Source organism: Sylvia atricapilla, chromosome 9 (genome assembly GCF_009819655.1).
Source record: "Sylvia atricapilla isolate bSylAtr1 chromosome 9, bSylAtr1.pri, whole genome shotgun sequence".
Taxonomy (NCBI): domain Eukaryota; kingdom Metazoa; phylum Chordata; class Aves; order Passeriformes; family Sylviidae; genus Sylvia; species Sylvia atricapilla.
Genome location: NC_089148.1, coordinates 21402994 through 21429799, shown reverse-complemented (window position 1 = coordinate 21429799; position 26806 = coordinate 21402994). Strand labels below are relative to the sequence as shown.

Below are 26806 nucleotides of genomic sequence, written 5' to 3'. Positions count from 1 at the left end.
GCGAATGCGGGTTTTAAATATCAAAGAAAAATCCTGTGTTCATGTGAACAGTTACGTATATATGGCTTTTCCAGTTAGTGAATACCAGTACCTGATCAAAACAGAGATCTGAAATTTAAATCTTTGAAAAAGCACAGGTTGACAAGCAGCCAGTATGAGCATGGATTTGAAAAGTGAAGCATTCTTTCAAAGAGGAGCCAGCTGACACTTCTAAGAGGACGTAACATTCTCTGACATTTCAATCTAAGTCCACGTCTAATTCTCAGAATTCAGGTATGGATCTAGACTAGTTTACAAGAAAACTGTACAAGTAATTGCTGATCATCAAAACAGAAACAAATCTACAAGATTAATGTCTTTGCTTCCTAAGAAAAGTGCAGCTGATGACACCTGAATCCCCTTAGAAGTAAATTTTGATGGCTTCTATCACACAGTCTTACAGTGAGCCATTTGGAAGCAGATTTTATACAGGATTAACCACATCCAACAGTGCTGCTCCTGTAACTTTATTAACCTCACTTGCTGGTATAAATTGATTTCAGGTCAACACCACTGAGACAGGAACCTGGTTTTTAAAAGAAGTACCACCTCAGTCACCTAAGCAAAAGTTTCAAAATACACTTTAGTTGATAAAAATTACTTATAGTCATGCACATAGAACATCTACACAAAATTTCACAGTTGTGTAAAAAATTGTGTTTATAAACTCAAAACTAAGTTTTCTTCAGTCAATAATACAGCACATAAAGAACAGAAGCAGCAGCATCAACATGATACAATTTCTATTAAGGCAGCAGCTCAGGTTTTGTAGTATCTGCTTATACTAAATGACTACAGTCTCTAGATTATATTACAAATGAGCCTGGTCACAACTTTTTTTGCTTTCATAAGTAGCTAAAATTGCAGTAAGTACTTAAAAGCATTTCCTCTTTATATGTAAAGTAATAGTTTCAATACAATTCTGATGTCTTCAGTGACTGCACATCAGTATTATGGACTGGGTGAAAACAATAACAATTAACCGTGTTTGGTAACATCTCATCAGAGGCACTGGAGCAATCAATCTTAAAAAAGTGTAACCTGGACTTCGAGTTTACAAAGCTGAACACCCTTGGAACCATTGAGAAAACACATGTTTAGGTTTATGGCAACAGGACTATAAAAAAACCTGCCACAATCTTATTTGAATAGTAATGAGCAGAGTAAAATCTCAGCTCCAATCAAAGAAAGAGAGTTTCAGGAATGTTTATATGTGGTGATAATCTGTGTTCCCAGCTTTACATTTGAGCTTACACCCATTTTCAAAAACGTTTCCAAGATTATGCATATAAAAATGTGGAAACAGTCTCTGTTTGACTACCCATATGCATATATTAATACTGCATTTATAAAAATATCACTTAACCACAACAGTATGCAGAAGGAACACGAAAAATAGATTTGATCAGAGTAACTAGATACCTCCAGAAATCACAATGCAGAATTTTAATGCGCAACAAACACCTCAAGAACAATCACAGCTATTTGCTTTAAATAAACAATAGAGAAGCTGACCATATTCAGAAATTTTATTCTGTGGCAGTTTCATCTCCAGCTGCAAGTATAACTTCTATTACTGCCCAGGTTCACAGAAAGTGGAACTCCTCTGTCTGCTCAAGTGTCATAATGCTTTAGACAGGATGAAAAGAGTGAACCTCCAGAATTATTTTGTATGTAATGATGTGGAACAATCACCTTCACCTTGCGCCTTTTAAGAAACAATGCTGATCAAAAACAGATCAAAAACTGAGAATTCAATTTAAAATTTCAGTCAAGAGCCCAGTAGTTTGGCACATACAAAATCTAATTTTTTCCAATTACAAAATAAAAACAAATTAAACAGTCATATCATTAAAACTGAATGTGTTAATGTACAATGTACCCTGCAATATCTTTGTCCTGATTCACATCCCTGTAACTCAGTAACAGTCTCTAAGAACCTTTGTAAAACCTGAGGTAACAGAATACATTAGTGGAGACCTACACCACACAAAACTGTAGATTTTCCTTTAAATTAGCACAAAAAAAATCAAATTACACTTCCTTTTTTTGGTTTCAGAACACATTATGTTGCAGACAAAAACAAGCTGTCTAGGGTATTTTTTTCCCCCACAGACAACTGAGGATTCCCCAATTTTTCTTGTATTTTTTTCAGTGTCAAAGAATAGCAAGGAATGACTTTTAACCTGAAACCAGCATTTGGAAAAGTTGCCACTTCTGGAATTACTTGGCAACCATGAGCTGCAACACCTGCATACAGTAAGAATATAATGAGCTTGCTCAAACAGCTCCTCATATGCTGTACATGCATCACTTGCCATCTCCTAGAAGATGGAAGGGCTGTTGCACCTGAGAAAGGCTCATCACTAAGTTGTGACAGTATAAAGAAAACTAAAGTTTTCAAAATGCAAGGGTATACACAAAGTGAATGTGAATTTCTGCCAGGAGACGGACTCTGATTTGTGAAAACTGTTATGAAAAGTTCACTCAGGTTTTCACCTTTGTGTTTAGGTCTACGAGAGTAAGATCCACCAATGATCTCAACAGCATGTTCATGGTCCACACTGAAACCATGTCAGAAAAGAAGTACCACCATAGATCACTTGCTTTATCTCCTGACTAAATTTGGCTTTCCCTGGTCTCCCATCCAAGCACTAAGAGGGCCATGGAGGTGACTACCTACTGCACTGTTCATACTCTACTAACCAAGAGCAGTATTAATTTCAGTTATAAAGTTCATTGTGAAAAGAGTCTTAACACTCTTTTTTCGATTGTTTTCCATTACAAAGGCAGAAACACTGATATACTAGAAATTTCCAGTAGGGATATTAGTATCTATCTCACAGGCCATATGCTGCCAACATTAAAATTCACCAGAACCACAGTTCATCCCACAAGATCTTCTCTCTCAGAACTTCCCAGGAGCAAGATTCAGGACGGCTAATTCTTCTAAAGGTGACAATTTTGCTTTATTTCAATTTCCCCTGGGTTTCACAACTACTTTACAGAATTAAAAACAGTGAGTGTCCTCAGGAGGAATGATGGCTAAAATCAAGTTGTTAACACGAGACATTTCACTACTAAACAATCCAGTCTCCTCCAAAGAATAGATATGCAAGAGTATCAAAGAGCAGCTTCATGAACTGGTCTACTGGCAGAAAATCAGTCACCCTCTGATGTGTGTGCTGTCCAGATCCTTGTGGGAAGCAGGCAGGAAGTGCATTCATGCACTGTATAACGTGCGTGCAGCAAGACCTGTGCTTCCCAGAACTGTCATACTTACTGCACAGGGACAGTCACTCCAGTCATCTGACAGAAGGGGTACTCGACAAAACTCTTTCATTTTTGAAAGACACTTCCAGAAAAACCAATAGTTTTACCCAGAGTAAAATGCTGAACAGAGAAAATTTCCTATTTTTAGTCAAATCCTGAAGTAGTATGTTGTCTCATTTTGCTAGCTGTGGAATGAACCTTTAAATACAATTAAGGAAAATGGCATTTGTTAATACTATTTACAGAAAAGATCTTGATAGAGATCTGTGGTAATAAAACATATTTCTATTTTTTAACAGACAACTGAAAACAAATCAAAACAGGGCTACAAACTGTGCTGTGCATGCTTCCAACTTTCCTTTACCTCCTCAAGTTCTCCTATACCAGCTTTGGACAAGCGGTGTTGCTTTTCCTCCTTCTAAGAAAAAAATTCCTTCAGTAAAACAATGGGTTATTATGTTAGGTGAATATATACAACTGGATGAAAAGAAACTGATAAGGAAATGAAAAAGGAAATTAGCAGCCCAGATAGAGAACATCCATATCCATAGTTGTGAATCTCATTACTCTATTAATGAGGAAGGATTTCTCAGCTCTCTATCTAGTGACAATCTGGTTTGCAAATGACGATATGATGGAAGAAACCACAGGAGAGGAGTTGCTATCAGTTTCAGTGACTGAAAGGGTAGGCAGCAGCTTCAGTCAAATACCCAAAGGAATTCAAGACAGTAAAGATGACAGTGAAGGCAAAGATGGCAGTGAAGGCCAAAGTTCACAGGAGTGTCTTACTTTAAATTTTTATTCTTCAAGGACTGAGTGCACTGCTGGCGAAAATCAACCTACTTTATTCTAAAGAAATAACTTACTCTGAAGCAGCCATGAAATGGCTGCTAGTCTCCTTGTATGATCCCTGAAGGGAAATTCCTACTGGACCTAAAAGATGTTTCACTTGGCAGCTACAGAACAGAGGTAAGACAAAGGGTGGCTGGGTTACAGTCTCACCCAAAGGGACAAGACCTGCCATGGAAAGGGCATGCTTTAAGGACAGGAAGGTCTTTTTGTTTTCTCAAGTTCTACTCAATTATTTTAATCAGATTTCTTAACACAATGTAGTGTAGCTCTTGCCAATTAAACAGGAGAAATTAATTAGTAGTGAAGCACACATACACACACTCAAATGTAGATATAGATATCGCACTTAACAGCAAACATGCTGATAGTCAGTGCAAAAAGTCACTATGGTTTTCCTTGTTTTGAATCTTTAATTTTAAGCCTTAAACCTTTTTAGTTCAAAGATCTGAAGGGTGGGTGGGAGAGAAGGCAAAAACAAGTAAGCAAGTGCACACCCAAAGATAATTTTCTGCTTTGGACTGGTCTGTCATGAAAACAGCTAGTGATCTAATTCACTCTGCAAATGAAAAACAGTCATTAATCACGACATTTCATACTTCCCCACCAAGTGATACAGCAATTTTAAGTAACTTTTAAGATCCTCTTGCAAAGAAAAAAACCTTACCTCAGTTGTTTTGCATAGTTTTGCTCAATTTCTATCCTTTCTTTTACAAATTTTGCGTATTTCTCCAAGAAGTCAATGCCCCATTGTGTATGCTTGTCCAAGTTATCAAACTGATCCTTTAAAAACAAAAGGAAACAAAATTACCCGAAATTAGTTAAGAATCACAGCAGCATGAGATTTACACCTCATTTATTTATAAGCTGTGCTCTGAGGGAATGCTTGCTATTCAGGTAGAAGTCATTCAAGTTATAAATCAGTCAAATGTGAATATTTATATCAGCCATATACCAGAACAGTAGATTTCATGTGCAGGAACAGATCTCTCTCTTTTTGTAAAACCAGCTCTAAATACTTGCATGTTAAGCTGTAAGCAGTCTTTCATCACTTTCCCAATGCAAATCTGTCTGTCTTTCCTCTCAAACCCCTTTATTTCAAAAGTTAGTCTTTTCCACCAAGAAAACAGACACAACCAAAGATCACTATTAGATAAGCAAGAGACAGCTCACAGAAGAGATGTCTGGCAGATTTGAAACAAAAGAAGTTATAATTTCATTGGATACAGAAAATTACTTTCACTCTTAGGATTACCCACTGAAAGAAAAATAACATAAATTTCAGCAGCATTACTAAGTTGGGTGTAGTCTGCATATCAAAAACATTTATTAAACCAAAACTATATACACAGCTCATCACCAGCTCTAACAGGAGATTCCAAAGAAAGCAAACTTGTCCTTATAATTAAGAAAGATACAGCAAAGCTCAACACAAAAAGGAGAAACAATCAAAAATAAACTACATTTCAAAAAAAAGGGCATTTTTAATACATTAAACCATCTTCAAAACCAATCTTTCACTGCACTGTATTGATCAACAGGTGGAGGATACACTAATTAGGATAAGCTGAAAAGTCAAAAACCAAGCAGAACTATGGGCAGGGGTTAAGAACTAGGCAGGAGAAAACAAAGGTACAAAATAGCACCTGGCAAACATTTTTAGTCTAACACATACTTGCATTTTATGCTACAATAATCTACCACGGTAAAAAAAAATCAAAGATTTTCTCAGTTCACAATAGCATTTAAAATTAGCAGTCATTTAGTAATCCAAAAAAGACAAGTAACTGAAACATCAAAGTTTATGTCTTGTAGAGGCTGAATCCAAATACACGTCACAGTAAACTTTAAAAAAGCAGAAAAAGAAAAAGGAACCAATTAAGTTCAAAGTTTAATTAACTTACATGAAAAAAGCTCTGAAAGCTGTTTATCAGAGGCTATCTCTTGCAGACTCAGCAGCTTGTCAGAACGTAGTGAATGATGTAGACTTCTAGCACTAGCAATTTAAGTTCAATTTCAACATGCAGTAGGATGATCTACAGCTAAATCAAAAAATGCTGTAATATCCTTCAAGGCCTAAGACTCAAGGAACACACATTCACTTAAAGAGATACCAAGTGAACACAGCCATACAACCAATGAAAATAAAAATAACCTAACAAGATTAAGGTTGCTCTCAAATGTTGCCTTGCAGGTCCCAGTAGTCTACACCACAGACTAACAACCACAGCCATTAGTGCCTTGAACACTTCAGTCCAATGGCATGCAAATACTGCCAACCAAAAGCATCCATCCTGTTCTACCACCAGCCCCTGCACCACTCTCTCCATCAAAATCACAACCACTTTCCCTGATGTTTCACCACAGAACCAGGCAAGAGATGGGAGAGGGACTGAAGACCAGATTTCAACGTATTCGGGAAACTATGGCCTGTATCTCACATTATTCTGATATGTACATTTTGCACTAACTGGACATTTCCACTCGAAATATCTCATGTCAAATAAAGTGACATTACTGCTACTGCTTTTAGAGAAGCTGCACATGCATTGTTTGAGTGTGGGAATAGGGAGACAGTTACCAGGCTCTGGCGTCAAACCACATTTGCAAATATGCATAAATATATATCAATCTCAAGAAGCCTTTCTTTTTTATACTCCACTCATTTGTGTAATTACTCTTACAAAATTAACCTAGCATCCAAAAGTAGTTCGTAAAAGATGCTTTTGGCATGAAGTCAATACCTAATACCATTAAAAGGAACTGACTTCCTTCAGCACACAGCAGAACAAAGCCTTTGCTGTCCTACTTAAGCTCTTTAGACCACAAAGCTCTCATTTGTTGCTAAGGTTGCATTAGCATTAGGGAACACCACATTACTCATGTTTCCAAACATGCAACCAGAGACAGCGGCTTTCCAAATATTTTGTTGAAACAAAAAAGGACTCCACTGCTCAAACCTCCTTAAAGATCTGCTATTAATATGAAAATTACATTTGACAAGCTATCACACTTTACTACAAGGATTTCATCACTGATTACATGACAAAAACCTCTTTTTTCCCACCCTTTAATTCCACTTTTTAATCTGATCCTAGAAACAGTATGTTCTGTGCAAAGACAGCTTTGTTGGATTATCCCACAAGCTTCACAAGTTTTCAAATTCTCTATAAACAATAAAGCAGTGAATGAAAGTCTGCAGTCACAAGAATCACCTTACACTGTTTTGCAAAGCCACTGAGATAAATGAGCAAAAGACAAAGTCAACATCAACAAATAAGCAAAAAAGACTGGCCTTTTCAGAAAGGCTTTTAGAGGGGAGTCAAAAATTTATTCATTCACTTTTAATCTCTCTCCAGAAACTCACGTTTGAGCTCTGGGTCTCAATTAAGCAAAAAGCTTTCTTTTTGTACAGGAACACAAACAACAAATCTTCCAGACTGCTACAAAGAAAATCAAACTCATGCACTGAGATAGAAGTGATATCTTCAATGGAAAAAAATGTTCTAAAATCAGGCAATGCTGTATAGACAAGAAAATAGACCAAATAGTTCCAATGAAATTTAGGTCTGTTATTTCAAAATAAATGTATTGGTGTGTTAGTTAGGCTAGGTCCTTTATAAGAAATATGAAAACTGCATGAACTAGTGATCAGCAGTTTATTAAAAAAAAAAAACAACACCACATCCTACAATCTACATCCTACAATCTGGCTATCTCCACCTTGATAATGAAGTATGTTCTCAACAGTATTTCCAAGCAAATATATATTGCTGTTTGTCTAGTAACTGCCCACACCCCTTGGCAGCTGAGCAGACAATTTTTGTAAAAAACTTTATTAAAACTGCAGCTGACTATTATTAAAGTGATTAAGGTCAGGTAATGGATAGTGGCCATAGTAAAAACTGCCCACTCAAAAATGGAATGTAGTCCAAAGCCTCTCCATTACAAACAAACAAATCTGACACTTGACAAGAAGTTTGCAGTAGGTCAAAACAGACTATTCCAAAACAAATGTCACCTACCTAAATTCTACTTCCAGATTATTTACTGGAAACACATATTAGTGTTATAAACACTCTGGGTTTGCAGTTCTAAACTTATCATGTGTTTGCAGATATCAAGAAGCTTTACAAACACAGCAGCTGAAGCATCAAAGCCAAGAGTGAGCCTGACTCAAACCTGCACTCACGACAAAACAGACTCTCCTGGTTAAACTCAAGATTTGTTCTCCTCCTCTTACTGACACTTGTTATGTTTTTTTTTTTCTCCAAACAAGCCTCAAGAACCAATAAAAAGAAAAACACGGGAGATCTCTTCAGAGGAAGCATGTTACAGCATAAATATTGGACGTTTAGTCTTCCCAAAGCTACCAGTCCAGACATTGGACTAGTGTGGGAGTTTCAAATAAAAGGCATTAGACAAGACTGAGATTTTTTAGGGGTTAATGTTCCCAGCTTTCATCAACTTAAGAAGAAAATTCTGCTTGCATTTATAGCTAGGATTGTGACATCGTTCAGTAAAAAAAAAATCCTTCTGTTTCACTAATTTATTCCTTTACAATATGTAAAGTAGCTAACTGCATTAACATTGAATTGCTTTCAAATTAGTCTCTAATTTCACTGACCTCCCCACAATACAGCTGAAAGTTTTAAGAATCACATTAAACATTGAAGTACATTGACTTCCAGGTTTCAGAAACCTATCACAATTAATTATACCTGCAATATCTACTTAATAAAACATTTTATTGGAATGAGGATACTTGGCATTAATTATTCTACCATCATTTTATTCTCTGTTGACTCAACTGTACATCATTACTTCCACACTTTCATCTGATCACAATTTTAGTCTGCAATGACCCAAGTGATCTTATTTGCACTTTTGATGCACTGGCTCAAGATGAGGTTTTTTCCCAATTCTTTTTTCTCCAGCCTGCACAGTCAGTCTAAATTTCCAAGTCAATCCTGTCTTTTGCTCCTTAAATTCTTAACCCTTATGCAGGCTGGTATAATGAAATATGTATTATGCCAGTGCTCAGAGCATGGAAAAGCAGCCATCAGGTCTTGGTTCAGGGGAAAAAAAAAACTCAAACACTTTGCACCAAAAAAGCCCCAGTGCATTTTGGATATAAATGCTGCATTTTATTATCACCTTATGAAAAGCCATGACTTACTTAGCCACACAACTACAAATCCACAGAAAGCCAAGTGAGAAAATGAGGGTGATTAGATATTTAATACCAATCTTAGCACCTCTTGTTTACTCCATTAATGCCCATGAGGGTTTATCACATGAACCTGAATTATGGATAAATTTAAATGATAGGTAAAATTCTGCATAATGTCTTTTTTTTCCCTGCACAAGTAGCACTGCAGAAGAAAAAAGGACTACTTTGTAACACCCAACTCTATTCAAGTAGTTATACACTTTAAGTTAAAAACATTATAAAGTTACTATTTAACATATTAAGATTTTATAAAACTTTTACAAAATAAAAACCTGAAGCTGAATTATGAAACTTTATGCAGCTTGGTGTTGTTTTTTTTTTTATTTTTAGATAATGATCAAGGCCTTCAAATGATTCACTGTTTTACTTGGAGGTATCTCCAAGTAAACTTCTTTATTTCAAAAAAAGGAAACAAAACCAAAAAAATCCTGCTGTGTTTGTACAAAGAGCTACCTGATGCACTACATTAAAAGTTATGGGAACCACAATAGCCATTAATATATTAATGAGAAGTTACCAGTATAATATACTATACCTTTCTCTCTTTGTCTTCAGGACAAGTAAATTATAAAATTGTATTTTAATTAGAGCATGTTACACTAATCTACTTCTGACAATACATTTCAGTTTCTCTCTGTGGATATCTCTTCACTGTCTGGTTTCTACTTTAGTCTCTATCTTTATGCATTCCTGCTTCCTTTTCTATCTTAGCATAATAGCTCTTTTATTTTACTGTCTGAACTGATTATCATTTCTCTGTATTCCTGCCTGTTTGTTTTCATAATTATCAATTTAGTTAGGTCTTTCTTTTCTCCTTGCAACTGCAATGTGCTTCTTACTAACAGGCAGACAAAAGCTGCTTCCAGCTAAAGAGTACTTTATCTTTTCAAAATACCCTGTTAGCTTCACATCTAAAAACTAACAAAGAGCTGTTTCTATATCAAGAACAAAAGAGAAAGCGTTTTGCTTTCTGCTTTCTGCAAGTTCTAGATTGTAGCTCCAGACTAATCTGCAATTTATACCTCATTCCTCTCTGAAAATTATCTGGGCATTACAGTTAAGAGAGAGGAAAAAATGTGCCCTGAGCAAACTTAAAGGCTAAGGATTTTATAGACTAGAAGATCAATACCAACCAGAAGGTTCAGGGCAACAACACCAAGAGCCATAGTGACACTGGAAATAAAGCAGAGTCACTTAGATTAAGATGAGGAAAAAAGTAACATGTTCATATACAAAAATTAAACACTACTTCACACTTTATTTTCATATTAAAAGTTCACTATAGATTGTACAGGCATACTATGAAGAAAATCTGCTAGTCTTTTTGAGACATGAAATGAAGAATAATTCCAAAAAAGAATTTCTGAAAAGAGTTTTTAGGTTGACCTTGAGGACATGGAGCTACCTTGCTTGCAAAAATTAAGACACTCCTATTAACAGCACACTATATTGTAGCTTGAAAATAATTAAGTGAGAAACTCTGCTAGAAATACATAGTGTTTAATGCGCAAAAGAGAAAACAACAGGAATTTTAAAATCACTTTTAGCTGGACAAAAGACTACTTTGCTCCGAGGAAGCATTAATAAATTCATAGTATCAACACAGTGTGAAAAATCTATTTGCCTGTTAAGCTTTAGCATATATTTTTAAAAAGCAGTATCACTGTCTACTTCAATTTTAAAAAGTCGATTTCTATGATTAGGGAAACATTTCCACGATAAAGTGAGCAAAAAACTCAAAAAAGTACTGAACCACTGGAGATTCAGCCACGCTGTAAGATAATGAATACAGCAAGGAAGCTTTCTAAAGCAAAGCTAAAAATGGAGAGATGCAATTGAGGAAGTGAAGACTTTTTCTCCATAAAGATGTGCCAGACCAGCAGCAAAGGAACTGCTTTGGAAACTCTAGATCCAAGTCAGGTATGACAGGATGGGATGTCTTAAAACTGAGCAACTTCACAGGTGTGACACATTTAAGTTTCCATGAAAGAGCAGGAATTTGCCACAGACAGAACACGTGTGGAAACATTCGTGACTGCTTTTGAAATGAGCAGCCATAATTACAAAAGAATCAAGTTCTGCGTCTAGAGATTAGGAGATCAGCTGAAAACCATTAGAGATTTCAGCTGCGCACTCCAGTTCACCTGTGCCACTGAGGGGATCAGTTGGACTAATCATTAGACTTCACCAGCAATAGTTTCCCACCAGCAGAGCAAACATTGAGAAGGTTCACAACTGGGACACTAAACACCAATGTTAAAATGAGAGGAAAAGCACACACTGCTGCAGAGGGTATCTCAACAACCACTCCTACCTGCCTTGTTAATGAATAATCTCCAGAATTCTCCAGTTAACAGATGGTCACATTCCTAAGAACAGTATATTTACCTCACTGCATCAGGACTCAAACTTAAGTAAGGAAAACCTCACTTCTTTGCAGTACCTACAGGCCTGCTCTCTTCACTCGGATGACCCTGCTGTGTAGTCCCACAGCAGGCTCACAGCCTGCCACACTGTAGGGAGGGCTATTCCCTAAACACACCACTTCCTCCTCCTCCTCCTCAGCAAGTTCTACCAACACAGTGTGCGGTAGCCAGAGCACAGTCCCAGGCCTCCTTCCTCCCTGCTACCCATCACAGCCACTTCACATTGTGCATGTTCTCCACTGTGGGTGTGTACCAGCTCTAACACCTTTACCTACCAGCTAGGAAGGAGGTACCTGTTGCATCCCAAGCAGTCAGAATGGATACCTGATGACCACCACTTGAGAAGAACACACACACACACTCTCATATGAAGAAAGTATCACTAGAATACAAGCATACATAAAATATAAATCAGGAAATCCTGCTTCGTAAACTCGATCAGAACCCACTCAGCTTTCAACTGATTTCATTCAACTTTTAATTGGGAAGAATTTTTTTAAAGAAACTTAGTCAGGGTTTTTTTCCACATATGTTCTTAATAGAGATTGTTAGAATACTTGAGTCTTAGCTGCATTTGAACCAAAGTTTAATAGCAAAACAAGTTCTATTTTAAGCTTAATTCCCACACTAACTTAAAACAGACCATTTTCAAACATCTCTATCCAAGACAATAGCAGATGATAAACCATATATTTTTGAGCAATATTACATTAAAATAGTTGCCATCTTAAGACCGGAGCAGTCAATTACACTTGCCTTGTATATACAAAGCATGTAATTATGTCTATTCCCCTAAACACCAAAAAAATCTTACTTTCACCATAGCCAAACCAGAGAACAGGCACTTCCTGAGTCTTCTGGGAATGCCTGAAAGTTGTTAATAAACAGGCCGAAGCATAAGTACATTTTAGTCCTAGTTATGTCACTTGAAACAGGAGACAGGAAGACTACGTTTAACCCTAAACTGAGTAAGTGTGATATCATGCATCACAGTAAAAAAATGCTACTACTGTTTGTACAGTGCTTAGAGATGTTGATGCTTGTTATAAGAAATATCTGGAGGAAATCCCATCTTTCCAGTAACACTAGAATAACAGATTATAAAGCAGAGAGGCTATATATCAATGAAGCAGTAGAATACTGAACTTGCTATATGACCAACACCCATGTGAGGCCTCATGTGAAGCAGAAGTTCTCTGCAAAACCAGCACATTTACTGCATGATTAATGGTAGCCTACAGAAAATCTGCAAGAACAAACTATTTGGTTTGGAAAGCAATGATGCAAGACTTTTATTTTTGAAAAAATTTGTAAACAATAATTTAGTTCTTCAGTTACAAAATATTATTATATGACTTGACACGTAATGTACATAGTGAATGTTTTAGTGTATGATTAAAGAACCCTTTTGCTGAAACTACTGAAACCTTTCAAAACTTTTAAATACCTCTCCACCAACTACAGATACTTCCACAATATTATTAAAAATGCAAGCACAGGAGACTGACTGAGCAAGCAATTCTAACACTCCCCAGTTCTTGCACACATGACAATCTATTTTTGCATTCTGGAGGATCTGTTTTTTCAAAACTTGTAGAAACAAGAAAGGGATCTCACCTACTGACTTGTTCAGCGAAGGGTTAAATTCCTGCTCTGGCCAGTCTGGCACAACAACTAACAAGCAGAGTATGCACTGGTTTTTTTCCTCCCCATACACTAAGGGAGTGAACAGTGTGTTCAAGACAAGAAAGGAGCAGTCTCAATGTTACAAAGCAAGGCAGTAGGGGAAAGACAAAATGTTTGCACATTGAATATTACAGAATACCTAGATGCCTTACATCCCAAATTCTGAAAACAAGATCCACCAGGTTTGCATGTGCACACACAACTCTGTACAAATTGTATTACAACATGTCCAGCTGCAATGCCGTGAGACGCAGCTTATACTGCACTATTTACTGAGTTCTACTGAACTGAAATGTGACATTTAAAATAACTTCGTTTGCACAGTACTTAGAGGCTATTCTATAGACTTTGCTACAGTTTAGAACTGTAATAGAGTCACAGCTCTGAACTCCTCAAAAAGCCAAGATGCCTGATACAAATTTAAAACAAGGAAGTACTTTCTGCCAGATGGGGGAGGTGAAAAAGAAGGGAGAGTGGCGACTTCCCTCTCATCCAAATATCGCTTCCTTGTATTTATCTGCTCAGCTATTAAGCAGACTGCAGAATACCATTTTCAACTGACTTAAAAATTATAAACTGTTTAACAAGTGTGATGGAGAAATCCCAGGCAGACAGGTGAAATTAGTGTGTTTCACACTTAAAAGACGCATCTTTAGGCTTTGTCTCAATAGAATAGTCAGAAAGAAAAGAATCTATTTGGTATGGGCTGAATCATATTGTTTATGGTTCTGACAATTAGGACAAATATACTGTAAAAACATCTATATAGAATCCAGGCTTTGAGTATCACCAGTAGAACTTCATTTCAACACAGAGAGCAAGGTATATATGCATGGTATATTCCTTATAACTTTCCTCATACGTATTTAATGAAGATGCATATTATTTAGAATCTTAAACTTCTGTCAACAGTTCCTTAAAAAAAACACATTTCATGGCACTCTTTCTACACAGCAACTGGAGTGAACAATGAACTCATAAAATAAAATAAAACTTACAGCACAAGAATACAACAAACATATCCTGCTCTTAACTTTTAGTTAATTTCTCACACTAGGTGTAATTACAATACCAAATAAACCTACAAGAACTTGGTACAGGAATAAAATACAGTGGTTCTTTTTGTAATAGGAATCTTCCAGCTCTCAGCAGAGACCCAGACAAAACCTCCTCATTCAGCACAGCTCTGATGAACTGTCTCAACTACTCTCTCCTCCTATGTGAAGGAAGCTATAGTGAATGCAGCTGGAATATGAGAAGGTATTTCCTAGTGTTATCATCAGCTCCTATCAGACAGACTTAAGACAAAGGCACAAACCTTAAATTTATTGATATTCAAAATACACAACTACACCCACATAGCTTGTAAACAAATATCTGCTGTTCTAAACCACTCAAGAGTAAGATATCTATACTTAGGTTTTGATTAGCCCTTCGAATTTTATTGAATTTAATTATTAGCCTTTTGGGGTGTAGGAAAGGCTGCAAATCCTAACAGGGTTAATCACCATGGACTGTTCTGAGCAACTTCCCACTAAAACGGAGCAGACACTGTTCAGTACTTCAGAAAACCAGAGTTCACAGGACCAGTTACGTAAATAGTTACAGAACTGGAAGGCTGTTAAATGATTTGCCATATGCTGTTTGTTTTGTGAACCCAATGAACAAGAGGATTTTTCTGTAACAAGTCCTACCATAAAGTGAAGTTCCCTTTTCAAGATCACCTGTGAATACACTTCAGTGTTCAAGAAAAAGACTGTAGTAGCCACATCTTTTTCCCTTCACAGGTATCTTGCTAGCAATAGTAAATACTTTTCAAACTTGATTATAAAACCAAATCCATACACTTCACATGGCAGTAAGTTAGAGCCTTCCTCTATTCTTTGGAACATTATTTCAGACACAGATAAATACCCTGACAGAAAACAAACCAAACCCACACACAAACCCTAGAAACAACAAAACAACACCCAAATCCAAAAACTCAAAACAAAATGAAAACCAACATCACCCCTCCACATTCTTTATTTGGAATGGAATCTACTGTATTCATTGTTTTTGAAGCAAAATTCTTAGTAACATTAACATAACCGAATAAAGAATTTAAACTAAAACCAGATGTTATTACTGGCACCTTCAAAACACTGGAATTTTTCAAGGTTTTTTGATTCAGATAAAATTAAAATGTAACGCAATTGTCCCATGTATCAGTTTCTCACAGAGTTTTTAAGATATGAGCCTAGAAATATACAGTAAGGTCCTCCTATATTTCACCAGAGACTTCAGAATCATAACCTGTATTGTAAGAATAACATTATTCATAAACCCTTTATTTCTAGTAAAAATGTACTTCCTCTGATAAATCAAATTGTACAAAAACACATACCGTTTCCCTTGGTTAACAAGGTATTTTTCCTTAAAGTACAGAGGATGAAGAAGAATGATATAATTTAACCATAAGCATACGCACTTCCATTTAAAAAGCTACAATTTCAAAAAGGTAAAAAACCCTATTACAGCATATTTGGACACTGAAGTTGCATACACAGAAGATGAATACAAACCTCAGTATTCTGAAAACCCACACTTTTGAACTGCCATGGCTAGGTTCCCCATTCTTTCCAAAACACATACAAAGTCCAAACTCATTACAGCTCATTTTTCATACTGTTTCTGTAATCCAACATCTTAAAAGGACAGTGAGGTCCATAAATATGTTCTGTACCACTTCAGGAGCTCCATACCAAATGCAAGCAAATTTATAGTACAATCAGTGCCAATGCTTGTCTGAAGCAAGAGAAATAGTAGTTGCATTCAGGATAGAAATAAACATGAAAGGCAGGGTCACACTAGCAATAGTGACAGCAGACCACATCAATTCCTTTTTTGAGAGCAAATTTATTTCTGAGAGTCAAATGAACAGTCAATGTAGAAATTAAAAGGCATTTAAGCAGAAGTCTACTTTCTTCAGTTATTTCCTTCCTCACTATACTGATAAAAATAGAATGGTATTCCCCCTAAAATCCAGTGGAGATCTGAACAGTATAGATGAACAAGCACCAAATCTGACTAGACCTCAAGGTTCAACACTGGGCCCAGGATTTTCAGCTTATTTGTCAATGACTTCCATGAAGGGGCAGATGGCTCTTCAGCACATTCACTGAGGACACAAAGCTGGGAGAAGAGGCCAACACCCCAGGGGCTGTGCAGCCCTGCAGAAAAATCTCCACAGGCTGGAGAGAGGGGCAGAGAAGAACCCCTGAATTTTACACAGACAAATGCAGGGTCCTGCTCCTGGGGAGGAATAACCCCAGGCACCAGCACAGGCTGGGGGCTGAGCTGCTGGAGAGCAGCTCTGCACAGAAGGACCTGAGGGTCCTGGCAGACAACAAGCCGTCCATGGGCCAGCAGAGCCAAGGACAGTGTTAGGAAGAGCTTTGTGGGTGGGTCAAGGGAGGTGCTCCTGCCCCTCTACTCAGACCCAGTGAGGCACATCTGGAGTGCATCTGGAGTGCTGTGCCCAGCTCTGGGCTCCTCAGCACAGGACAGACAGGGAGCCCCTGCAGCTGGTCTGGGCAGCAGAGATGATGGAGCATCCCGTGAGGAAGGGCTGAGGGAGCTGGAGCAGCTCAGCCCAGGGATGACAGAGGGCACCTCCTCAGGTCTGTGAGAGTGTGAAGGGAGGAGTGAGAGGGGGGAGCCAGCCTCTGCTGGGCGGTGCCAGCAATGGGACAAGAGGCAAGGGACAGGAGCTGATGCACAGGAAGCTCCACCTGAAACCGAGGAAGAACTTTACTGTGAGGGTGACTGAGCACTGCAACAGGTTGCCCAGAGGCTGTGGAGTCTCCCTGACTGGAGATGTTCCAGAGCCTCTGGATCCAATCCTGTGCAGTGTGCTCTGGGATGACCCTGGTGAGCAGGGAGGCTGGACTGGATGACCCACTGTGGCTCCTTCCAACCTGACCCATTCCATGATTCTGTGACTGAAACAGAACCAGCTTCTCCCTCTCATAATTTCTCAGGATTTTTTATTCTTCTAGTCTAATTTTTTTCAACTCTTGTTCATCCACTACTTCCCTTTTAATTCCTTCTTTAAGCCTCTTTCTCACTGCTTACCCTTCTGACATAACTTCACTTTTTACTCCAAAAGCAGATACCGAGACCATTCTCCTTGCCTTAATAAAGAAATACTGTGGGAATCCAATTTAACAGCAGCATTTTAAACACTGTGTTAATTCTATACTCTGTGCAAAGCATCTTGTTCCACCGATCACAGACACAGAAAAACTACTACTGCAGTAAATAATTACTAGGTTCTTTCCTAATGACTTTTTAGTATTACCAAATCAGAAATAATAAAGAGTAAACATGTGCTCAACGATATAGTGCAGATGTGGTTTAAAATTCAACTGCAGCAAATACTGCAAATCAGAACACTAATTTTTCTACAAATTCACCATGTAGAATGGCTTGGGTTGGAGAAGACCTTAAAGATCACCTTGTTCCAAACCCCTGCCATAGGCAGGCATTCCTCCCACTAGACCAGGTCACTCAGAGCCTCACCCAGCTGGCCTTGAACACCTCCAGACCTTTGTACTTGTACTTTCCTTTAAAAAAACAGTTCTACCCTGTGAAACTTAACACTCTTTACTACACATTGATCTGGAAGTAGAGGGAAGTGGCAGTCTTTTGGTCACCTAAAGATATAACCTTTCCTGTATTTTATGTCATTGCCACACCACATTCATTATGTCCTTTACAGAAAACCTAATTATTTGCAATTTCGTTTTTCAACATGAAGTGCTACTCGTGTCTTTACTAAGTCTGCATGGAATTAAAATAGCAACATATTAACCAATAAGGGATAAATCTCTGTAAATAATCAATGGTCTAGGAACTGTCAAAGAAACACTAAAGAAATTCTGACAAACAGTCTCAAATACTGAATAAAATATGACATAATGAAAAAACAAAAACTCATTTCTTTCATACTGAATAAAACTGTCATATCTTTTATTACACTGCCTATAAAACTGAAACCATCTAACTTCACATGGGAGTTTCAACTTCGTTTTTAACATTACTAGCTTGATTAAAAAAAATACTGAAAATTGATGTTTCATATCTGGAGAGCCTTGGCACTTTATATCTTAGGAAAAACATTTCAAAAATCAGTGATTAAAGCATGCCAACTTGTAATCAAAAACACACCATGATTCTGTGGTAGAAAAAATTAAAGCAAGTGCTTTTTCCCCAAGTATCTCCTTTTTTTTAGTTTTTCTGTCAATACATATAATGTAAAACCATGCATATCTTTTAGAAAGAAAATTAATAGAATTAAAAGTAATTAATTTAATCTATTACATTATTCTGAATTCAGTGCATCTTTGGTGTATAATGGAAAATTAAAGACACTCACCAGTCAACTACTTTTTTTCTAAACAGAATTATTTGGAAAGGAAATTATTTGATACTACTGCCCCATCAGCCTCAGAGAAATACTAAATATTTAAAACATTCAAAAGATCATTTATCAAAATATATTTGACTAAATTTTGTGTATTCTTCTTATGGTATCACATACCATATCACAAAACAGTCACAAGAAGGATTAGTTTCCCAGATGCCTCAAAATGCTCTCTAAGAATATGCAAAATTATTAGACTTTTATGGGATCATAATGCACAATTTGCATTAAGAAAATCACAAGGTTAATTGTGAAAACAATATTTGGTTCTGTATCATAAAAAGCATAAACAAAATACTTAATTGATAAGCATTTTGCACCAAGATTAAGTATATCCACTACCCAGTTACAAAGCAAATTAGTGAACTGATACTAAGGCAGTAAAACTGGATAAAGTAAAAGTTGAGTATGTATCAACTTGTCAGCAGTAACCTGAAACAGCACTTTAGCAAATACATTCTCAATGCAGTTTTTCAGAATGCTAAATTTCCTCTGTTTCCTAACTCCGAAGCAACTTAGCTTTTCTATGAATTGAAAATAACCTTGTACAGTCTAGAAAGGCTTCTGCAAGGAGAGAAATACAGAAGAGAACAATTACTGCTTACAGTTTGATGTTTCCTTCTGAATCATCCAGAGAATTAGACCTGAGCCCAAATTGCTTAAATGACTATGACCCTGATGTCAATGTCATGGAAGATGGGTTAATTCTTGGTATTTCTTAAATTGCAAAAAGAAAGCCTATACTAATATATTTTCTTTTCAGTTCCTAAAGTTCTGTTGGATGTGGTTTTACCGCAATTGTTAAAAAATCACTTTTCAAATCAGATTTTATATATATAAGCATTAATCGACTCACATGAGATGTGCCCTGCACTAGTGGCATTAGGCCATCAGGCTGGTACACATTTGGCATTAGCCCATTAGGCTGGAAATACTCATTTGCTATCAACCTGCTGCAATTAGAGTACACTCCTGATAATAAAAATTAAAGTTTCTTTTTTTCCTGGTTACATACAAACAATCAAAAGCTTTTATGCCTCTCAAGAATACATAGTAGCACAAAATAAATACTTGAATTTCTAGTATTCCACAAACCAACTCATTCATACAAACAAATGTATCCACTAGTTATTTCACAGAGACAAACAGTTGCATGAGAACAATTCAGAAATAATTGAACGCTCTCTAAACTGTTGTGGTTCTCAGCACCCACCTTAAATGGTTGTCACCAACATCAATGTCATTTGTTTTGCCTCCACGTTAAAATCATGCTGAGATAACGTGTACTAGTATCTTAATAATATTACTTTTAACTAAGCCATGTATCTGATTGACACAGAATTTCCTTGCTCAAGGTATTGCAAAAATTTCACATCAAGGATTCCAAACTCAACAATCAACTAAAATGCAAATTAAAATGTTTTTCACCCATGCCGCAAAATAGTTTTCCCCACTTCAACAAAGAACCGGAAAGACTACACAATACACTTATCACAACATCTGCACAGTCATCTCTGATTTCTGAATCTGTATATCTTGGAAACACTTCTTTTAATTTTTACAACTCTAATGTATAAACTAGTGATAGCTTTTTGTAATAAACAAGTGTAATAGGTAAAGAACTCTTAGAGAAACAAGTAGATTACCAGAAACTACAGCAGAAAACTGAGTAGCAATTAAACTGGGTTGCAACACCAGTAAATACACAGCTAGTAGGAAATAGTGACTTGAGATCAGTGAAATTATGGAAAAAATTATGGAAATTATGGAAAAAATACTGAATAAAGGTGTTTCTCTAAGATGCAAGACAGGATTCCTAATATTAATGTAGGGCAACAGCACACTAAATGTAATTCAAATAAACTACTTGCAGCTGAAACAGGAAACAGCCAGATGAATGTAATTGGATAAGAAATACTACCTTTTGTGTCATCTGGTATTAAACACAGCTTTGTCTGTCCTTAAAAGCTAATGTCGTTTAATACACTGTCCTTAAAGTCAAAAGATAGTGCTTAAATGTGCAGTTTACGAGATTATCTAAAACATATTTACCATTGTGCTTCCACTCAAAAAAGTTAAAGCAATGACAGCTACTGGAAAGGGTTCTTCATATGGAAATATCGATTATGAAAGCTTTCTGAAATACTAACACAACAGCCTTCAGCAAAAACCTCTACACGTGTTGCAGATGTTTTATAGCATGTTATAGAGATGATAAACACAGATCATACAAAGCCCAGAAGAAAACCGCACACATCAGAAAGCACGCTGTATCCCTGAAGATGACTTTACAAATAACTTTGTGTAACTTGTACTTCTTCACTGTTAACTTGCCATCCTTTTTATCCATCTCTTTTCCTCATAAAATAGAATACTAAGTAGAATACAGAAATTAATCCTGCTGAAGGAACTGAATGAATTGTAACACCAAAGAAAAAAAAGATGATGAATAAAAATAACACGACAGTCTAAACAAACTAAAAAAGGAACAAGTAAATAGTTAGGAACTTCTAGCAAATTAGGATCAGAAGAAACTGTTTTCAAAACAAAGAAAAGCAGAATCCGATTTAAAAAAAAAAAATAAAGCTGTTTAAGATGTTAGGATGCCATTTCCTGCGATAAACTTACTATTGAATTACCTTTAGTGGCAGAGACTATCGAAAGATAAAGGACCCAACTACAAACAAAGCCTCAAACCTCTTTACTAGACCAGGAATACACAGATTTTTAGTTATATTTTTTCAAGTGCTCTTATCAGCTTTTTGCAAAATACAGTGATTTTTTTTAATTATTTCTTGCAATGAGATTAAACCACATACTGTGCTACTTTGAGATCATTTATATCAATTGAAAATAAATGAAAAATCTGCAAAGTGCTCTTCACAAAATTCACCACCTTCCTTAAAAAACAAAAACCCCTTTACACCACACGAAACATTGTTTTACACTGACTAAGAAAGGATGGGAAGAGGGAAGAACCATAATTATGGCAAGTTATGCTGTCTTCTAACAGAGTAACCGGTAACAGTCCTGAAAGGGTAACCAGTGACATCCAAACAACTGGTAGATTAACTAGGGAGATAGGGCAGCATGATCCTCTTCCCACAGATGAACACAAGTCAGCAAAAAATTAAATCTCTTTTCCAATGACATAATGAAGAAAAGCAGTCAGGAAAGCCACAAGTTTCAGGTTTGACTTACAGTCTGATTATGCCTATATGATTAGAAGCTGAAATGCTACATGCAAAGTATTACAAATAGTCTATCAAGATCATAAGAAACATTTACATATAAGGTCTTAAAATTCACATTACCCAGCATCCAATATATAGAAACTAACAGCACTATTCCCACCTAACATGTGCATAAAGGTCTGCAGAAGCTCTCCTTTCAGAATTAAAACTCAAGGTTGAAACTTGAGTTGGAGCACTCATATTCCACAGTACCTCATTGTTGTAAAAAGCATGAGTCCTGGCCATTCAGCACAACCACCTTAAGACAATTACATGCTTTCTCAAAAATTGCAAGGGATTTTATACAAATTATGTCAACATGTATTCATTACACAGCCCACAATTACAGCCTTGAAGTACAAAGCAGACAGAACATGGAAAAACATTTTATCTAAGAATCACTAAGCTTAAATACCACCAGCATCTCATTTTAAGACTATTTTAACTCTTTTAAGAAAATTACTTCAGTTTAACTATTGAAATTTCAGTGAAACTGAATGACAACCCTGCAGAACCAAAATAATTGGAAGTCACTGGGTGCTAAGACATCCAAGCAGAGGAGGGAACACACTCTGCCTGACACCGGGGTTGTTGGCACCTACTACAGTTTTAATATACAGAGCCAATCCATGGTCTTACAAAAATCCAGTTCCAATCCACTAAGCAGATGTTTCTTCCAGTAAAAATTTCTTGTTGCACTCAACTACTCCTACCTCACTGCTTCTCTCTCAGGAATGCAGAGCATAAAGCTGGAACTTGGGGAAATCCACTCTGATCTCTCCAGCGCTAGGCTAGCGCAGGAGGAACTGACACACTGCTCCTGGAAAGATGATAATTATTCTCCCCAGCGCCAACACCAAAGTGAACGCGTTTCTTAAAAAGCCATTCTGGAAAGAGTTATTAGAGAGAGGTCTCAATATTAACAGGGTCTCAAACTCGGGGAGATAAGGGAAAAGATCTAGTTCATGTGATTGCAAAACTACAGCAGAATAACACAAAAGACCTCTCAAGTTTTACAAAACAAAGAAGCAATCAAGATAAACCAAAACAAATCACCCACAACCCCTGTTTCCTCAGACTCAACCTAAACACTTAATCAGACCACCACACCTCTTACTGCAGGAGTAAATATTTGAGTATCATGCAGAGCCAGGATACTTGACAAAACTGCTCAGCTTGCCTCACATGGTGACATTTGTATTTAAGTTTCATAGAACTGCACAGTCTACATTCTCCTCACATTACTACAATGTAAAAAATCCCAAACATTTGGATTTTCCTGTTGGGTTACTACTTATTTCCAAAAAAAAATTTTTTTTCTTTAAACATGCCATCTTCTTAGATATGAAACCTAACCAGATATTCCAGTCTGTTTTTTACCATTTTATCACAGCATGCTGGAGAACCTTCCAGGACAAGTTCATCCTTTTCTTGCCCTCTTCCAAACTAATTTGTAACACCTTGACCATACTGCGCAGATCTTGAATGTCATCATCTGTTTTTTAGCCAATTTCCCAGCTAATAACCATAGCTACTGAGATAAAGCTTTTAATTAACCAAATTATAAATACTCTGAAAATAAAATTTTCACCAATCATAAATCAAAGCATATATTCTTGTTCTTCTAACTCACAGTTCATACCAGTCAAAACCCCTAAAGCTGAAGAAAGATCTATTAAATTAAAGAAAGTAACATCAGTAATTGTTGCTGATTTAAATAATGCTGTGCATCAACTACAAGCTACAGGTAGAGCTAGTTTGCAAATATTCCGTTTCTCAAAAACAAAAAATGGCTTTGAAAATTTCCTAGCAATACAGTATTCTCAAGCACATTAAGGAGTCTCACTCATCCTGTGAGATCTTTGCTCATAAAATGAACTACTGGTAAAATTAAATATGTAAATGAGTACCTGCACTATTAGGATCTAAATACAGTAGATATTGGAGGCATGAGGGAACCTATATTTGACTCTACAGAACAAAACTGTTTTATCAGTTGTCCTTAGTGGACCTTCAAACAATTTTCCATTTACTAATCACAAATTTGAACTTGCTTTCAGAGAAAAACTAAGATAAAACATTTCACTTTAAAGCATATAATGTGCATCATATCTTTGCACCTACTTTACTGGTTCATGCCTTTTACACTAAAGTCTCAAACTAACTTCTTTCACCTAATTGACTTCTTTCCTGAATCTCAAATCTATATCCACCCTAAAACTTGTTAATAATTTCTCCTTTTTTTTTCTAATCACCCTCTTTCTAATCATTCCAATATCTGCAATCATCAGGCATTCTCTAACCATGTCATTTCTCAACCGCACCACATCCTGTTCTCTGGTGTTGAGATTATCCTTTCACCCACATGTTTTCCACCCAGCATTATCTCTTCCTTCTCTATCACATCAAACATTAGCTTCTTAACCTCACTTTCAAGGGCATTACTGGCTGATTCCAGCTTATTACAACATCATACCAAAGGATTACTTCGCTTGAGACACCAACACTCCCTTGTACTTTTCAAAAAGCATTTCCTGCATTCCCTTAAGTTGTTTGGGTGCTCATCCCCTGCAAACATGACAAACGTCCACCCACTGCTACCCTTTGCCTGCAAGGCTTACCAAAAGAAAGCTAAGAGGCTGCAGTTGAGACCACTGACCACTGTGCTGAACAATATTGGGGTTTGCACAACTCTCATTTGGCAGCCCCATGACACCACCGAGCCCTGCTGGAACAAAGTTAACTGGATTGGGGATGCTCTTTACGCTGAGTTTGTGTAGAATGCAGCACAACACAAGGACACTATGAGACTAATGGTATTAGGTCCTACATGAACACAAACATAAAGTACATGCCCACAACTGATTACAAATGTCAAATACCCTAAATATTCCCCTAACTCTGACTGACATCATATAAATACAGGGAAAAAATACAGGACAATTAGATGCTATAACAGATAGCTGAAAGAGGAACACTTTATCCAATTATTGTAAGGATCAAAAAGTGTTGCATAGTATAAATATTACAATTTCCTCTTCCAGAGTATTCCCCAGCTGTAGAGACAGCCAATTACTAGAGACAGCTCCACCATTGGAGCACAGATGTTTGGGGTTCACACATTTCAATTATTTTTGCACTCACTGCCACAAGAAAACCCCATGCCACCTAGACCAAATGCTTATTTGAATATATTATTAGAAAAGTAAGACATTATTGACCTCCTCTGAAAGAAATGAGGCATCTGGGGTAAGGGCACAAAGTGCACACAAAGTATACCCATAATCAAAGAAAACACCCTCCAATTGCTCTACCAACCAGAATACACCAAGTGATATCTTCACACCCACTCAAATTGGGCATCCATCATGAGAAAGAATCCAGCACACAAATGCTCTCGTTACAAAGGATTTATAATGCAGATGGAGATCCAAAAGGCACACCCATCTTCATCACCTGCACTCACATCTGGTTACTTCAAGTATGCCAAAAGTTAAGGCTGCCTCTCAACTCTCCAGTGCAATTGCTGTCATATTTTAGAAGTTCTTTAGCACTTAAATAACTCCAAACTCAAATCTAGTGGATGTCATTTCATTGCACAATGCTGAAAAAGTATCTTTTACTTAATATGGAACTACAAAAAAGCATATTGTACTATTTCTTGTGTACCAGCCAGGGAGAAGCCGTTCACGGGGTACTTGCCTCTGGAACAAACATTTTTGAGTACCCAAATCACAGCAACTGTACCAGCTACTAAGCAGAAAATTAACTCTATCCCCTCCAAAACCAGGATAAAAATGCAAGAGTTACTTTGAACATTTTAAAGACCATATTACTGTCCCCTTACACATTAAAGAATATTAAAGTATTCTACAACTATTCCTGCAATATTAATTTGATTAAAACAAAGTGTATTCCAATTTTACAACCCAACTAACAGGGACAAAAAGTAAGTTTATTTGCCCAAGATGACACAAGAGTTCTACATTAAAGCCCAAGAAAAATTCGGGTCCTGCAATATTAGCCTTTTAGCTCACAGTTAAGACTGCACTTCTTCTTCAAAAGAAGTAAACAGTAATCAAACTACAGGAAAATGTACAAAGCATGATGCCAGAAAGCAGTTTCATCAGTCTAATGCTCTGTTCACTATAAATGACATAGCAGAAGCAGAGTTCTGACTTTAAAAAAAAAGAAAGAAAAGAAAATGTATTTATGATTCTTACATATAACTATTTCAAATTTCCATACAGTAGAAATTTTCAGAAAATTCAGTACGCCTAAAATTAAGCCCTTTCCTGTTCTAGTCACCTAGCGGGAAATGTAACACTCCTGCCACTCTCCTCTTAGATTTAGAGCTTGTAGCTGAAAAAAACCCCAGCAACGCAAAAATTTATTGCAAATAATTCCATAAACAAAGTTAGTGTAGAGGGTCTGCATTTTAATGAAAACCAGAAGGCTTTTATTAGTATAATACTTTTTTGTCCCCTTCTTTTCCCATCCAGCTGAAGCACTAACATACATCTGAAGACAAACCTCTAAACCTTCTGCCAAGAGAGCATTGGGACTGGGGTACGTAAACTCACTAGGGGCAAAATGAAAC

General features: G+C 36.8%; 1 protein-coding gene across 3 annotated transcripts in view; it reads right to left on the bottom strand.

The window, feature by feature from the left end:
* Window positions 1–26806, bottom strand: part of FNBP1L (formin binding protein 1 like) — a 56659-nt gene that overhangs the window by 22743 nt on the left and 7110 nt on the right. For all 3 annotated transcript variants that reach the window (XM_066325224.1, XM_066325222.1, XM_066325223.1), the window contains exon 2: window positions 4829–4944. In XM_066325224.1, coding sequence (XP_066181321.1) covers window positions 4829–4944 — 116 coding nt within the window. The remainder of the gene's footprint in view (window positions 1–4828; window positions 4945–26806) is intronic.